This window comes from Pseudophryne corroboree, chromosome 4 (genome assembly GCF_028390025.1).
Source record: "Pseudophryne corroboree isolate aPseCor3 chromosome 4, aPseCor3.hap2, whole genome shotgun sequence".
In the NCBI taxonomy this organism is placed as follows: domain Eukaryota; kingdom Metazoa; phylum Chordata; class Amphibia; order Anura; family Myobatrachidae; genus Pseudophryne; species Pseudophryne corroboree.
Window position 1 is genome coordinate 33,435,506 of NC_086447.1, and position 15,611 is coordinate 33,451,116.

Genomic DNA, 15,611 nt, shown 5'->3' on the forward strand with positions numbered 1-15,611 from the left:
AGAGAAGTGCCTATGGCAGTGGTTCCAAAACTTTTTTAGTCCAAGGCACCCTTTGGGTCTCCCTGACTTTTTCATGGCACCCTTACGCCAAAATAATTACGATGTATAGTGATAAGTATCAATTTATTTTCCGTAGTGTACATGAATACTCCCCTATGGGGCTCATTCCGAGTTGGTCGCTCGCTAGCAGTTTTTTGCTGCCGTGCAAACGCTAAGCCACCGCCCTATGGGAGTGTATATTAGCTTTGCAGAAGTGTGAACGCTTTCATCTCAGAACGGCTACAAAAATAATTTGTGCAGTTTTATAGCAGCTCAAAACCTACTCAGCGCTTGCGATCACTTCAGACCATTCATTTTCCGGATTTGACGTCACAAACATGCCCTGCGTTCACCCAGCCACACCTGCGTTTTCCCTGGCACGCCTGCGTTTTTCCGAACACTCCCTGAAAACGGTCAGTTGCCACCCAGAAACGCCCACATCATGTCAATCACTCTGCGGCAGCCATTGCGACTGAAATGCATCGCTAGACCCTGTGTGAAACTACATCGGTCGTTGTACTAGTACGTCGCGCGTGCGCATTGCGACGCATACGCAGAAATGCCGTTTTTTTAGCCTCATCGCCGCGCAGCGAACACCTGCATCCATTAAAAAAATAAAACCCAGGCTTTGTATAAAATAACAGTTTTTTTTTTGCAGTCAAATAAATCAATCTAAAAAAGGCTCCTGTGCATCCATGCACCAAGACCAGCCCCCTAGCTGCTTACCAGCTTGTCGTCACATAAAGGGGCCCTACATACACACTTAAAGATTTTACTGAACGATATGAACGTTCTCGTTCATTAATGAATGAGAACTCGTTCATATCTTTCAGTGTGTAGGCACCACCGATGAACGATGTGCGGCCCCACGCTCGTCCATCGTTGGTGCCGGCTCGTTCATACCTGCAGGCCAATATGGACAATCTTGTCCATATTAGCATGCAGGGCTATGGAGCCGGGTCACGGGGGGAGTGAAGAAACTTCACTCCCCCCGTCACCTCCCCCTCCACCGCCGGGTCGTTTGACGGCCATATCGGCCGTCAGGCAGCTCGGCGGCGGGTCGCAGAGTGTGTAGGGCCCTTAAATCACTTACAGCAGGCACCCCCCTCCTATAGATTTCCCAATGCAGCATTACTCACTTTTTCAGCCAGCTCCTTGGCCACTCCAGCGCACTCCTTCGCCACTCCAGCCTGCTTGCAGCCGCACTCTCCACTGATTATTACACTCACAGGTTCCCCCTGCACATAAGCACATCCCGCATAACACCACCCCTTACCTGCCAGGTGACCCCCCCTGTACCTGAGAGCACCCCCCCCCCCTGTACCTGAGAGCACAACATCCTCCCCCCCCTGCACCTGAGAGCACATCCCCCCCTGCACCTGAGAGAACAACATCCTCTCCCCCCCCTGCACCTGAGAGCACAACATCCTCCCCCCTTCCCCTGCACCTGAGAGCACAACATCCCCCCCTGCAGCCGATCAACTGGCTGACTTCGGCTGTACCTAGCCGCAGACATCCCGCACTCTCCCTCCCCCACCCCCCCCCCCTCTCCCACGGCGCCAGCTGATTACACATTGCTTACTAGACGGGCGCTCCAGCCGCCCGCGCTCCCCCCTTCCCCCGCTGATTACTTAATAGACGCCCGCTCCAGCCGCCCGTGCCCCGCCCCCACGCTGATTACTTACTTGTTGCTGCACTCCCCCCCCCCCCCCCCCGGCTAACTACATACTGGACAGCCGCCCGCACTCCCCCCCCCCCCCCCCATCCCCTCCCCGGCGGACTACTCACTGCCCGCGCGCCGCTCCTGCAGCACACAGTCTCCCCTTCCATCCTCCCTGTCAATGGCTAACTTCAGGCTGCGGCACCCCAGGGAGCCGCGGCGCACAGTTTGGGAAACCATGGCCTATGGCAAAGATATGTCTTGATTGGAGAGCTGATCAGGAGGACATTGCGCATTGCAGTCAATGATGGCCTCCCAAAGGTTATGGTCCTGGGAAATGAACTTGGCCAAGGGATACAGACAGAAATAATTAACCCCACTGCCCGGAGGCAGGCTGGCAGACATCAGGCCCAGAGAAACATATCAAAGCTGTAAGACAACAAGAGTTCCAAATGTGGGCTGTGGGAGAGAATTGGGTGGAAAAAGCTCTCTGATCCAACTCTGAGAGGCATGAGGCACCAAAATGGCAGCTACTTTTCAGGGATGATGATAGAAGTTACTTGAAACATTTGCAGAGAGAAGAAGAGGATAGGCCTGCGAGAGAACAAGACTCAGCTGGTGATCCCACACAGCTAATATTTATAGCCGGGTGGATGAACACTGAGCTGATCCTTATAGGGGCAGGGGATAAACACGGATTACCCGAGCACTGATTGTTTTCTGTCTAGGAATAATGGGCCGCGTTCCGAGTTGATCGCTCGCTAGCAACTTTTTGCAGACCTGCGATCATGTTAAAACTTGTCAATGCATGCGTATGCAGGCGCGTCGTACGGGTACAAAGAGGACCAGTGCTGGGCGATAGATTTAACGAAGAATCCATTCGCACAGCCGATCGCAAGGTGATTGACGGAAAGAGGGCGTTTATGGGTGTCAGCTGACCGTTTTCTGGGAGTGTTTGGGAAAACGCAGGTGTGCCCAAGCGTTTGCAGGGTGGGTGTCTGATGTCAGTTCTGGGACCAAAAAGACTGAAGTGTAGAGCTACTCAGAAACTGCAAAAAACTTTTTTGTACCACTCGGCTGCACATGTGATCGCACACTTGCAAAGTGAAAATACACTCAACCGTGGGCGGCGACTATCTGATCGCAGCACAGCAAAAATAAGAATTTACTCACCGGTAATTCTATTTCTCGTAGTCCGTAGTGGATGCTGGGAACTCTGTAAGGACCATGGGGAATAGACGGGCTCCACAGGAGACTGGGCACTCTAAAAGAAAGATTAGGTACTATCTGGTGTGCACTGGCTCCTCCCTCTATGCCCCTCCTCCAGACCTCAGTTAGGGAAACTGTGCCCGGAAGAGCTGACACAACAAGGAAAGGATTTGGAATCCAGGGTAAGACTCATACCAGCCACACCAATCACACTGTACAACTTGTGATAACCTTACCCAGTTAACAGTATGAACAACAACTGAGCCTCATTTAACGGATGGCTCATAACAATAACCCTTTAGTTAAGCAATAACTATATACATGTATTGCAGAGAGTCCGCACTTGGGACGGGCGCCCAGCATCCACTACGGACTACGAGAAATAGAATTACCGGTGAGTAAATTCTTATTTTCTCTGACGTCCTAGTGGATGCTGGGAACTCCGTAAGGACCATGGGGATTATACCAAAGCTCCCAAACGGGCGGGAGAGTGCGGATGACTCTGCAGCACCGCATGAGCAAACTCAAGGTCCTCCTCAGCCAGGGTATCAAACTTGTAGAACTTAGCAAACGTGTTTTGCCCCCGACCAAGTAGCAGCTCGGCAAAGCTGTAAAGCCGAGACCCCTCGGGCAGCCGCCCAAGAAGAGCCCACCTTCCTTGTGGAATGGGCTTTTACTGATTTTGGATGCGGCAATCCAGCCGCAGAGTGAACCAGCTGAATCGTGCTATAGATCCAGCGAGCAATAGTCTGCTTTGAAGCAGGAGCGCCAACCTTGTTGGCTGCATACAGAATAAACAGCGAGTCAGACTTTCTGACTCCCACCGTTCTGGAAACATACATTTTCAAAGCCCGAACTACGTCCAGCAACTTGGAATCCTCCAAGTCCCTAGTAGCCGCAGGCACCACAATAGGCTGGTTCAAATGAAACGATGATACCACCCTAGGGAGAAATTGGGAACGGGTCCTCAATTCTGCCCTGTCCATATGGAAGATCAGATAAGGGCTTTTACATGACAAAACCGCCAATTCTGACACACGCCTAGCCGAAGCTAAGGCCAATAGCATGACCACTTTCCACGTGAGATATTTTAGCTCCACGGTCTTAAGTGGCTCAAACCAGTGGGATTTCAGGAAATCCAACACAACGTTAAGATCCCAAGGTGCCACCGGTGGCACAAAAGAAGGCTGAATATGCAGCACCCCCGGAGCAACGTCTGAACTTCAGGCAGTGAAGCCAGTTCTTTTTGAGAGAAAATGGATAGGGCCGAAATCTTGACCTTTATGGATCCTAATTTTAGGCCCATAGTCACTCCTGACTCTAGGAAGTGCAGGAATCGCCCCGCTGGAATTCCTCTGTAGGGCCTTCCCGGCCTCACACCAAGCAACCTATTTTCGCTATATACAGTGAAAAAGTCTTGCTGTCACGTCTTTCCTAGCCTTTATCAGCGTAGGAATAACTGCATCCGGAATGCCCTTTTCCGCTAGGATCCGGCGTTCAACCGCTATGCCGTCAAATGCAGCCGCGGTAAGTCTTGGAACAGACAGGGCCCCTGTTGCAACATGTCCTGTCTGAGAGGCAGAAGCCCTGAGTCCTCTGAGAGCATTTCTTGCAGCTCCGGGTACCGAGTCCTTCTTGGCCAATTCGGAGCAAAGAATATTGTTCTCACTCCTCCTTTTATTACAATTCTCAGCCCTTGGGTATGAGAGGAAGAGGAGGGAATACATAGACCGACTGGAACACCCACGGTGTTACTAGTGCGACCACAGCTATCACCTGAGGGTCCCTTGACCCGGCTTAAAACCTTTTTTAGCTTTTTATTGAGGTGGGACGCCATCTAGTCCACCTGAGGCAGTTCCCATCAATTTGCAAACTGCGTGAAGACTTCCTGATGAAGTCCCCACTTTCCCGGGTGGAGGTCGTGCCTGCTGAGGAAGTCTGCTTCCCAGTTGTCCACTCCCGGAATGAACACTGCTGACAGTGCGCTTACTTGATTCTCCGCCCAGCGAAGAATTCTGGTGGCTTCTACCCTCGCCACCCTGCTCCTTGTGCCGCCTTGGCGGTTTACATGAACCCCTGCGGTCTGACCTGATCAGAACCGGATGGTCGCGAAGCAGGATCTCCGCTTGACTTAGGGCGTTGTATATGGCCCTTAGTTCCAGGATATTGATGTGAAGGCAAGTCTGTTGACTTGACCACAGACCTTGGAAATTTCTTCCCTGTGTAACTGCCCCCCACCCTCGGAGGCTTGCATCCGTGGTCACCAGGATCCAGTCCTGAATGCCGAATCTGCGGCCCTCGAGAAGGTGAGCACTCTGCAGCCACCACAGGAGAGACACCCTGGCCCTGGGGGATAGGGTGATTAACCGATGCATCTGAAGAGGTGATCCGGACCACTTGTCCAGTAAGTCCCATTGGAAGGTCCTCGCATGGAACCTGCCTAAGGGGATGGCCTCGTATGATGCCACCATCCTTCCCAGGACTCGAGTGCAGTGATGCACTGACACCTGTTTTGGTTTTAATAGATTCCTGACCAGTGTCATGAGCTCCTGAGCTCTCTCTATCGGGAGATAAACCCTTTTCTGGTCTGTGTCTAGGATCGTGCCTAGGAGAGGCAGATGAGCTGTAGGAACCAACTGCGACTTTGGAATATATAGAATCCAGCCGTGTTGCCGTTACACTTCCAGAGAAAGTGATACGCTGTTCAGCAACTGCTCTCATGATCTCGCTTTTATGAGGAGATCGTCCAAGTACGTGATAATAGTGACACCTTGCTTCCGCAGGAGCACAATCATATCCGCCATTACCTTGGTTATGACAATCCCGTACCGCAATTCTGAGGTACGCCTAATGAGGTGGATAAATGGGGACCTGAAGGTATGCATCCCTTATGTCCCGATTCACGATAAAGTCTCCCCCTTTTTAGGCTTGCCCTGACCGCTCTTAGCGATTCCATCTTGAACTTGAACCTTCTCAGGTATATGTTCAGGGATTTTTAATTCAATATGGGTCTGACCGAACCGTCTGGTTTCGGGATTACAACATGGTCGAATAATAACACCCTCTTGTTGAAGGAGGGGACCCTTGACCACCACCTGTTAAAGATACAATTTGTGAATTGCAGTTAACACTGGCTCCCTCTCTTGGGTGGAAGCCCGCAGGGCCGTCGGTGAGGGGCATCTTCTCACAGTCCAGCTTGTATCCCTGAGACACAATATCTATTGCCCAGGGACCTAACAGGGAGTGAACCCACTTGTGGCTGAACTTACGAAGGCGTGTCCCCACCGGGCCTAGCTCCGCCTGTGGAGCCCCAGCGGCATAGGTGGATTTTAGTAGGAGCCGGGGAGGACTTCTGTTCCTGGGAACTAGCTGTGTTGATCCCGGCTCTGACAAGAAAGGACGCACCTCAGACTTTCTTGTTTTTTATTCGAAAGGCTGCATTTAATAATGTCGTGCTTTCTTAGGCTGTGCAGGAATATAAGGCAAACTAGCAGAATTACCAGCTATAGCTGTGGAGACCAGGCCCGAGAACCCTTCTCCACACAATCCTCAGCCTTCCATATGCCTCTTAAGTCGGCATCATCTGTCCAATGCATATTCTACAGGACACGTCAAGCAGAGATAGACATAGCTTTGACTCTGGGACCCAGTATACTCATGTCTCTTTGGGCATGCTTTATAACTATGGTCTCAATCTCTGCTGATAAGGTACCTGTCCACGCTGCCACAGCGCTATAAACCCATGCCGACACAATCGCCGGTCTGGGTAGTATACTAGAATGTGCACGCTATCTGCAGGATCCCTGAGAATAGCAAGTGCTACCGTCTGTGCAAACAGGACACCCTAGGGGAAGATTCTCAACACATCCTGGCCCTAGTGGGGAAAGGATACAGTCTGAGAATTCTCTTGTGGGAAGCTGCCGTCTCTTGTCTGGAGATTCCCGCTCTTTTTCCTCATGAGAGGAGGGAAATTTACCTCAGCATTCTTCCCCTTAAACATGTGTACTCTCGTGTCAGGGACAGATGAGTCATCAGTGATATGCAAATCATCTTTTATTTCAATAATCATATATTGAATACCTTCTAGCCATCTTGGCTGTAACTTTGCATTATCGTAGTCGACAGTGGAGTTAAACTCCGTGTCGATACCAGTGTTTGTTATTTTGGATAGTGAGCATTGTGAGACTCTGAAGGTCTCTGTGACATAGGGACAGACATGGGTAGATTTCCTGTCTGTTCCCTAACCATTTGTGCAATAAATTCACCTTAGCACTTACACATATCCAAACAGGTGTCGGCGTTGTCGACGGAGACACCCTCTCACACACATATCCGCTCTATCACCTCCTTAGAGGAGCCTTTTACCTCAGACATGTCGACACACGCGTACCGACACACCACACACACAGGGGATGCTCTATTTGAGGACAGTTCCCCCACAAGGCCCTTTGGAGAGACAGAGAGAGAGTATGCCAGCACACACCCCAGCGCTATATAACCCAGGGATTACACTACAACTCAGTGTTTACCCAGTAGCTGCTGTATATACAATTTTTGCGCCTAAATTTATGTGCCCCCCCCCCCCCTCTCTTTTCACCCTTTGTGTATCTGGATACTGCAGGGGAGAGCCTGGGGAGCTTCCTTCCAGCGGAGCTGTGAAGAGAAAATGGCGCTGGTGTGCTGAGGAAGAAGGCCCCGCCCCCTCAGCGGCGGGCTTCTGTCCTGTTTCTGACTAAAAATGGCGGGGGTTTAACACATATACAGTCACAGACTGTATTATGTGTATTTTTATGCCAAAGGTATTTTTATTGCTGCCCAGGGCGCCCCCCCCCCCAGCGCCCTGCACCCTACAGTGACCGGAGTGTGTGGTGTGCTGTGGGAGCAATGGCGCACAGCTGCGGTGCTGTGCGCTACCTTAATGAAGACAGGAGTCTTCTGCCGCCGATTTCATCGCTTCTCTTCTGTCTTCTGGCTCTGCAAGGGGGACGGCGGCGCGGCTCCGGGAACGGACGATCGAGGTCAGGCCCTGTGTTCGAACCCTCTGGAGCTAATGGTGTCCAGTAGCCTAAGAAGCACAAGCTAGCTGCAAGCAGATAGGTTTGCTTCTCTCCCCTCAGTCCCACGTAGCAGTGAGTCTGTTGCCAGCAGATCTCACTGAAAATAAAAAACCTAACAAATACTTTCTTTCTAGCAAGCTCAGGAGAGCCCACTAGGAGCACCCAGCTCTGGCCGGGCACAGATTCTAACTGAGGTCTGGAGGAGGGGCATAGAGGGAGGAGCCAGTGCACACCAGATAGTACCTAATCTTTCTTTTAGAGTGCCCAGTCTCCTGCGGAGCCCGTCTATTCCCCATGGTCCTTACGGAGTTCCCAGCATCCACTAGGACGTCAGAGAAAAGCTGCTAGCGAGCGATCAACTCGGAATGAGGGCCATTGGATGGTGTCTGGACATTCACTATGCCTTGTGCAACGTGGACACCCCAATAGTCAGGGAACCTATTCAGCTGACCCCCTGCCTGTGCTGAATGGGGAGCTTGGGAAAGAACACGCCACCCGGTGTCCTGAGGCTGCTGCTCTATCCTCTATCAGATGTTCTACTTGGAATATCTATTGGACTGTACAAGCAGCTCAACAAAACTCTGAAGCAGATGCTATGGGCAATTGTGACTTTGGAACTGGGAGCGCCATGATGCCCAGGGGAAGGGATCAGTGTGATGCACAGGGGAAGGGATCAGTGTGATGTACAAGGACAGGGATCAGTGTGATGCACAGGGGAAGGGATCAGTGTGATGCACAGGAACGGCGGGGAAGTGATCAGTGTAATGCACAGGGGCAGGGATCATTGTGACTCACAGGAGCAGGGGGGCCAGGGATCAGTGTGACGCAGGGGGGACAGGGATCAGTGTGATGCAGGGGGGACGGGTCAGTGTGACGCACAGGAGCAGGGAGGATAGGGATCAGCTTGATGCAGGGGGAACAAAGATCAGTGTGACGTAAGTGGGGACAGGGGTCAGTGTGATGCAGGGGGGACGGGTCAGTGTGACGCACAGGAGCAGGGAGGACAGGGATCAGCGTGATGCAGGGGGGACAGGGATCAGTGTGACGTAAGTGGGGACAGGGGTCAGTGTGATGCACAGGGTCGGGGGGAAGGGGTCAGTGTAACACACTGGGCAGGGGGTGAAGGGTTCAATGTGATACACAGGGGCAGGGGGGACAGGGATGACTGTGATGCAAGGGGGGACAAGGGTCAGTGTGACGCACAGGAGCAGGGAGGACAGGGATCAGTGTGATGCAGGGGGGACGGGTCAGTGTGACGCACAGGAGCAGGGAGGACAGGGATCAGCGTGATGCAGGGGGGACAGGGATCAGTGTGACGCAGGGGGGGACAGGGATCAGTGTGATGCAGGGGGGACGGGTCAGTGTGACGCACAGGAGCAGGGAGGATAGGGATCAGCGTGATGCAGGGGGGACAGGGATCAGTGTGACGTAAGTGGGGACAGGGATCAGCGTGATGCAGGGGGGACAGGGATCAGTGTGACGTAAGTGGGGACAGGGGTCAGTGTGATGCAGGTGGGACGGGTCAGTGTGACGCACAGGAGCAGGGAGGACAGGGATCAGCGTGATGCAGGGGGGACAGGGATCAGTGTGACGTAAGTGGGGACAGGGGTCAGTGTGATGCAAAAGGGCGGGGGGAATGGGTCAGTGTAACACACTGGGCAGGGGGTGAAGGGTTCAATGTGATACACAGGGGCAGGGGGGACAGGGATGACTGTGATGCAAGGGGGGACAAGGGTCAGTGTGACGCACAGGAGTAGGGGAGACAGAGATCAGTGTGATGCACAGGGGCAGGGGTGACAGGGATCAGTGTGCCACACAGGGACAAGGGGGACAGGGGTCAGTGTGACGCACAAGAGCAGGAGGGACAGGGATCAGTGTGATGCTGGGGGGACAGGGGTCAGTGTGACGCACAGGAACAGGGGGGACAATGATCACTGTGACGCAAGGGGGGATAGGGGTCAGTGTGAGGCACAGGAGCAGGAGGTACTGGGATCAGTGTGCCCCACAGGGGCAGGGGATACAGGGATCAGTGTGATGCACAGGGGCAGGGGGGACAGGGGTCAGTGTGACGCACAAGGGCAGGGGGGGGGGGGTCAGTGAGAGGCACAGGGGGGGGGCAGTTGTCAGTGTGAGGCACAGGGGCAGGGGGTACAGGGATCAGTGTGAGGCGCAGGGGGTACAGGGGTCAGTGTGAGGCACGGGGGCAGTTGTCAGTGTGAGGCAGGGGATACAGGGGTCAGTGTGAGTCACGGGGGGGAAGTTGTCAGTGTGAGGCAGGGGGTACAGGGGTCAGTGTGAGGCACAGGGGTCAGTGTGAGGCACGGGGGGGGCAGTTGTCAGTGTGAGGCAGGGGATACAGGGGTCAGTGTGAGGCACGGGGGGGGGGGGGGGAAGTTGTCAGTGTGAGGCACAGGGGCCAGTGTGAGGCAGAGGGTACAGGGGTCAGTGTGAGGCACAGGGGTCAGTGTGAGGCACGGGGGGGGGGGACAGTTGTCAGTGTGAGGCAGGGGATACAGGGGTCAGTGTGAGGCACGGGGGGGAAGTTGTCAGTGTGAGGCACACGGGCCAGTGTGAGGCAGGGGGTACAGGGGTCAGTGTGAGGCACAGGGGTCAGTGTGAGGCACGGAGGTGGGGGGGGGGGGCAGTTGTCAGTGTGAGGCACAGGGGGGGCAGGGCCAGCCAGACACTAATCCCCCTGGTGTATAGATAATAAGGTAGATGCTAGATACACTGGCTGCCTGTCACTGTCCGTTCCGCAGTTGTACAATAAAGCTGGTTGAGGGCGGTGTCAGCAGGTAGGCGGGTTCCCGTCACACTGTGCGCGCCCCTGCCTGGGTGTCACCGACCGTGCGTACGCGCCCCCGGCGGAGGAGGGGCAGGGGCGTGACGTCGTGCGCGCTCCCCGGGCTGCTGTTGCGGCAGGTGGCGCGCATTGGGGGAGGGGGCCGCCATTTTGTCCGGATTCTCCCGGCGGCGAGGCCCATTAGCGGAGTACAGGAGCCGGTGTGAGCGTCGCTGAGGAGGCCCCGTGTATGAGGAGACCGCCGACAGGCGGCAGCTAGTGACAGGGGGGTCCCAGGCGGAGGCAGCCACACGGACACAGGGCCCATGGCGAAGAAGACGTATGATCTGCTCTTCAAGCTGCTGCTCATCGGCGACTCGGGGGTGGGCAAGACCTGCGTCCTCTTCCGCTTCTCCGACGATGCCTTCAACACCACCTTCATCTCCACCATCGGTAAGAGGCATGGGGGGGCAGACCGGGCTGGGGCCTGTGGCCTGTATGACGGGGGTGGGGGAGGGACACCGGGGCTGGGGCCTGAGTGATATGGGGCGTGGGTGATGGGGGTCACTTGGGATGGGGCCAGGGTGATGGGGGTCACTGGGAATGGGTGAAGGGGGTAGACGGGGTCTGGGACCTGAGTGATAGGGGTTTACAGGCTGGTGCTCAGTGATGATGGGGGGGGGGGGGGGCACAGGGTCTGGTGCTCAGTGATGGGGGGCACAGGGTCTGGTGCTCAGTGACGGGGGGGGCACATGGTCTGGTGCTCAGTGACGGGGGGGGCACAGGGTCTGGTGCTCAGTGATGGGGGGCTCTGTGATGGGGGGCACAGGGTCTGGTGCTCAGTGATGGGGGGGCACAGGGTCTGGTGCTCAGTGATGGGGGGGGCACAGGGTCTGGTGCTCAGTGATGGGGGGGGGCACAGGGTCTGGTGCTCAGTGATGGGGGGCTCTGTGATGGGGGGCACAGGGTCTGGTGCTCAGTGATGGGGGGCACAGGGTCTGGTGCTCAGTGACGGGGGGGGCACAGGGTCTGGTGCTCAGTGACGGGGGGGACACAGGGTCTGGTGCTCAGTGATGGGGGGGACACAGGGTCTGGTGCTCAGTGATGGGGGGCACAGGGTCTGGTGCTCAGTGATGGGGGGGGGGCACAGGGTCTGGTGCTCAGTGATGGGGGGGGGCACAGGGTCTGGTGCTCAGTGATGGGGGGGGGCACAGGGTCTGGTGCTCAGTGATGGAGGGGGGGCACAGGGTCTGGTGCTCAGTGATGGAGGGGGGGCACAGGGTCTGGTGCTCAGTGATGGAGGGGGGGCACAGGGTCTGGGGCTCAGTGATGGAGGGGGGGCACAGGGTCTGGGGCTCAGTGATGGAGGGGGGGCACAGGGTCTGGGGCTCAGTGATGGAGGGGGGACACAGGGTCTGGGGCTCAGTGATGGAGGGGGGGCTCAGTGATGGAGGGGGGCACAGGGTCTGGGGCTCAGTGATGGAGGGGGGGCACAGGGTCTGGGGCTCAGTAATGGAGGGGGGGCACAGGGTCTGGGGCTCAGTGATGGAGGGGGGGCACAGGGTCTGGGGCTCAGTGATGGAGGGGGGGCACAGGGTCTGGGGCTCAGTGATGTTGGGCAGAGGGTTTGGGGCTACTTCCAGGTTAAGGCCAGTACTGACAGGAGAGATGTGTGCTGAGCGATCTTAACACAGACCGCTCAGCACACATCTCTCCCCCCCTCCCACTCAGCGCAGCACGATGTGCTGAGCGAGGGGGGGCGGCTCACTTCACCCAGTGCTGAAGTGAGCGACCCGCTAGATTGAGCCTGCATGCATGCTCAATCTAGCACCGGCGATAGCGACGCACGGCTATCGCTGGGGGGCATACACACAACAGATCCCTGCTTAAAATCTAAGCAATCTAGTCAGAGCTCTCCGTGTGTACCCCCTATAGAGCTCATTCATGGGGTGTTCCTGGTTAATTCTCAGTAATGGGGTGACTCTGGGGCTCAGCGATGGGGGTAATATCCGCTTTATATCCTTTTCTGATAAGACGTAAGCTTGGGGCTCTGTAATGTGAGAAGGATTGTGGCTGTGGGGGTTGTTGGGGTAACACCACCGTCATTCCTACCATTGCTAGGGCAAGTTGAGACCCAGTAATGGGGTAACCTGGGGTTTGGAAGGATTTATAATTGGGTGACATTTGCGGTTGACTCTGAAATGGGGTGACACGCAGAGATCTTGTAAATGGGGAGACATTAACTCTCTGGACTCTGAAATGGGGTGACAAAGGGCACGGTGCTTGGTATTGGGGTGATATGGGCTGGGGTACAGTAATGGGGTGACAGATAACTGGAGCTTGGCAACATGTTGGTAAGACACAGGTGGTAGCTGGGCATCGGGGTAACATGTATTTTGGGGGCTCAGCGATCGGGTTGCAGCAATTTCTCCATTATTGACATCTTGGCAGGGATTTGGGGATGGGGTAATACAGGGCCTGGGGTTTACAGTATTGGGTCTCCAGTAGTGGAGTAGCACATGGGTAGGGGGCCAAAGTGACTGACAGGCGGGGAGCATTTGTGGGAGGTAAGGGCGTTTCAGGGGCGTGTCTCTGCTTGCGACTGCAATCTTGTATACAGTTAAATGTCTCCGGAGCCTTCTAGCGGTGATGCTGTGCAACCGCTAGAAGGTTGATTATTAACCAATGTGCCTGATTGTTACGTCTTATACACAGGCGGCCGGCCTCGGACGCTGTCGCAATACATATCCCAGCGGCTGTAACATTTACATATTTACGCACAGCTGCTACTTGGGGAATCTAAGCTGTGAAGGTGTTTGTGTATACAGTATCTCAGGCCCAGAAGGGGAGGAGGAAACAAGGGAGCAGAGCTCTTCCGTCTCCCGTTATGGGGTCAATTCTATTCTCCGACAGTTGCATAGCGCCGGCAATTAGCTCCTGACGCTATTCAATTCAGCTCCAGTTAAGTCGGCGATGGCCCGTTCTCGCTGACTAAACAGGTTGAATTGTCGGGAGAACGGGCATTCTCCGACTTAACGCCCCGGCGCGAGGCTGATTCCCGACAGAATCAGCCGCGTGGCAGCAATTTTGTCGGTTTCTTCTCTCATCCCCCGGGGATGAGAGAAGAATTCTCGACATTTGAGGGTCACTCGTCGCTGTGTTGAATAGCGCCGGGAGCAAACTCCCGGCGCTGTTCAACTGTCGGAGAATAGAATTGACCCCAATGTGTAAGTTGCGGAGCACTTGTGTGTATAACGTGTGGGGCGTCTCTTGTCCTACACCTGATCGGTGCCGGCACGCAGCTTGGCAGGCGCCGCAGTCCTGTGGTGACTGCTGCATTTCATTAGTCTCTGTGTATTCCCGGTACATGGCGGCTCATTGTCACCCAGCGCTGTGGGTTAGTAGTGTGAGGACACACTCGCTGCTTATTTGCTGTATTATGTGATGGTTGGTGCGGTGTAAGTGTGTGTGGTTTTGTGTACACGTGTGTGTATGTAGGTGCTCAGTACACTGCTTCAGATGTAAATGACACGCAACACTATGGGGCAGTTCCGTTAGGTGCGAGTTAATGCTGCTATTTGCCGCACTTACCCTACCATAGAACTCGCAGTTATTCGCAAAAATCCGTGATATCGTGGTGCTATGGGGCGCAAGGTGCGGGGCAACTGGCGGAGTTTCCATGCAGTTACGTCGGCAACTTTACCCGCTCGCACCTATTTGAATTGACCCCTTTACATGAGGTTTTGCATATGGTACGTTCCTCTATGTTCTCTGAGCACTGTCTGCGTTCTATGTATTGAGCTAAGCAGAAACATGGCAGAAGATCAGTTCAGCTGTGTCTGTACCCCGTACACCTACCCTGTATATTGGGGTGATGTCCTATGTACCGTTACGGTTGTTGCCATCATATTCATTAAACAGACGCAGCCGCGTTGAAGCGCACTCCTTGGTGTGCTAGAGCAACTTCTAGCTGTGCAGTTGCTGCTCGTCAGCGGTGTGACATCTAAAGTCCCAGCTAATTGGCGCAAGGTGCTGTCACAGCTGGCGTTCATGCATGACTATTTCCATTTGATGTTGTTTTATTGCTGCTGGAGACCTAACCCCAAGAACACCCTCTGTGACTGGCGCGCTTATCTCTTGCAGCGGAGTCCCTGACGTTCTGCAGGATGGGTCCTGTGCTCTCTGTGCTGGATGGGAAGTAATAAGGCCGCGGCTCGGGGACTGAACCACATCATTACTGATAAACAGGGCAAAGTTCCGCATGGAGTTCTGTGACAGTCGGTGCAGTGTTTCACACCCTGGCTGCACAGGGCTCATGCTGTCGCTGGATGTGGCTGCTGGGCGTAGCTTGGCTGCTCAGCACACATTCGCTGTACATATTGCCCCCCTCTGATTGTAGTGTTGTGGCTGAACTGGATTTTTGGAGCATATGTAAGAAGGTGATCTGCACCAGCGGCATGGCTTGGCAGCAGCACAAAGGCACGTTTGCACATGGGGTGTGTGTTGTGTGAAGGGGTGCCGTACTCCGCAGGCCGTCCAGGGTTAGGTCTTGTGAGCCAGGGTTGCTCCAGCTGTAATCACAGCAGTTCGGCCTGGTCACGAAACCTGCCCTAACACGGTGCGTCGGAAAGATGATAGCTGCTGATAGAGAGTTGTCTGTACGTCGGGCAGGCCGACACTGACTCATCAGACGCCCTGTGTGAGACGCGTAAAGGGCCGCTGTGGGGAATGCCAAGTTCTGCCCCAGGCTGAGTGAGATCCACATGTCTAGGCCTGTAGTGCAGAGAATGCCAGCGTTGTGCTTGCAGAGGCTCCATATAGCTCTGTCGCTGCTTTCTATGGCCCCGGAGATCAGTCCTCGCCC

General features: G+C 54.8%; 1 protein-coding gene across 1 annotated transcript in view; it reads left to right on the forward strand.

Annotated features, from left to right (window-relative positions):
- Window positions 1–10,863: 10,863 nt before the first annotated feature.
- The window catches only part of RAB10 (RAB10, member RAS oncogene family), a 54,513-nt gene continuing 49,765 nt past the window's right edge, over window positions 10,864–15,611 (forward strand). The window contains exon 1 of the mRNA XM_063914967.1: window positions 10,864–11,200. Within this exon, the coding sequence (XP_063771037.1) occupies window positions 11,074–11,200 (127 nt within the window). The 5' untranslated portion in view covers window positions 10,864–11,073. The remainder of the gene's footprint in view (window positions 11,201–15,611) is intronic.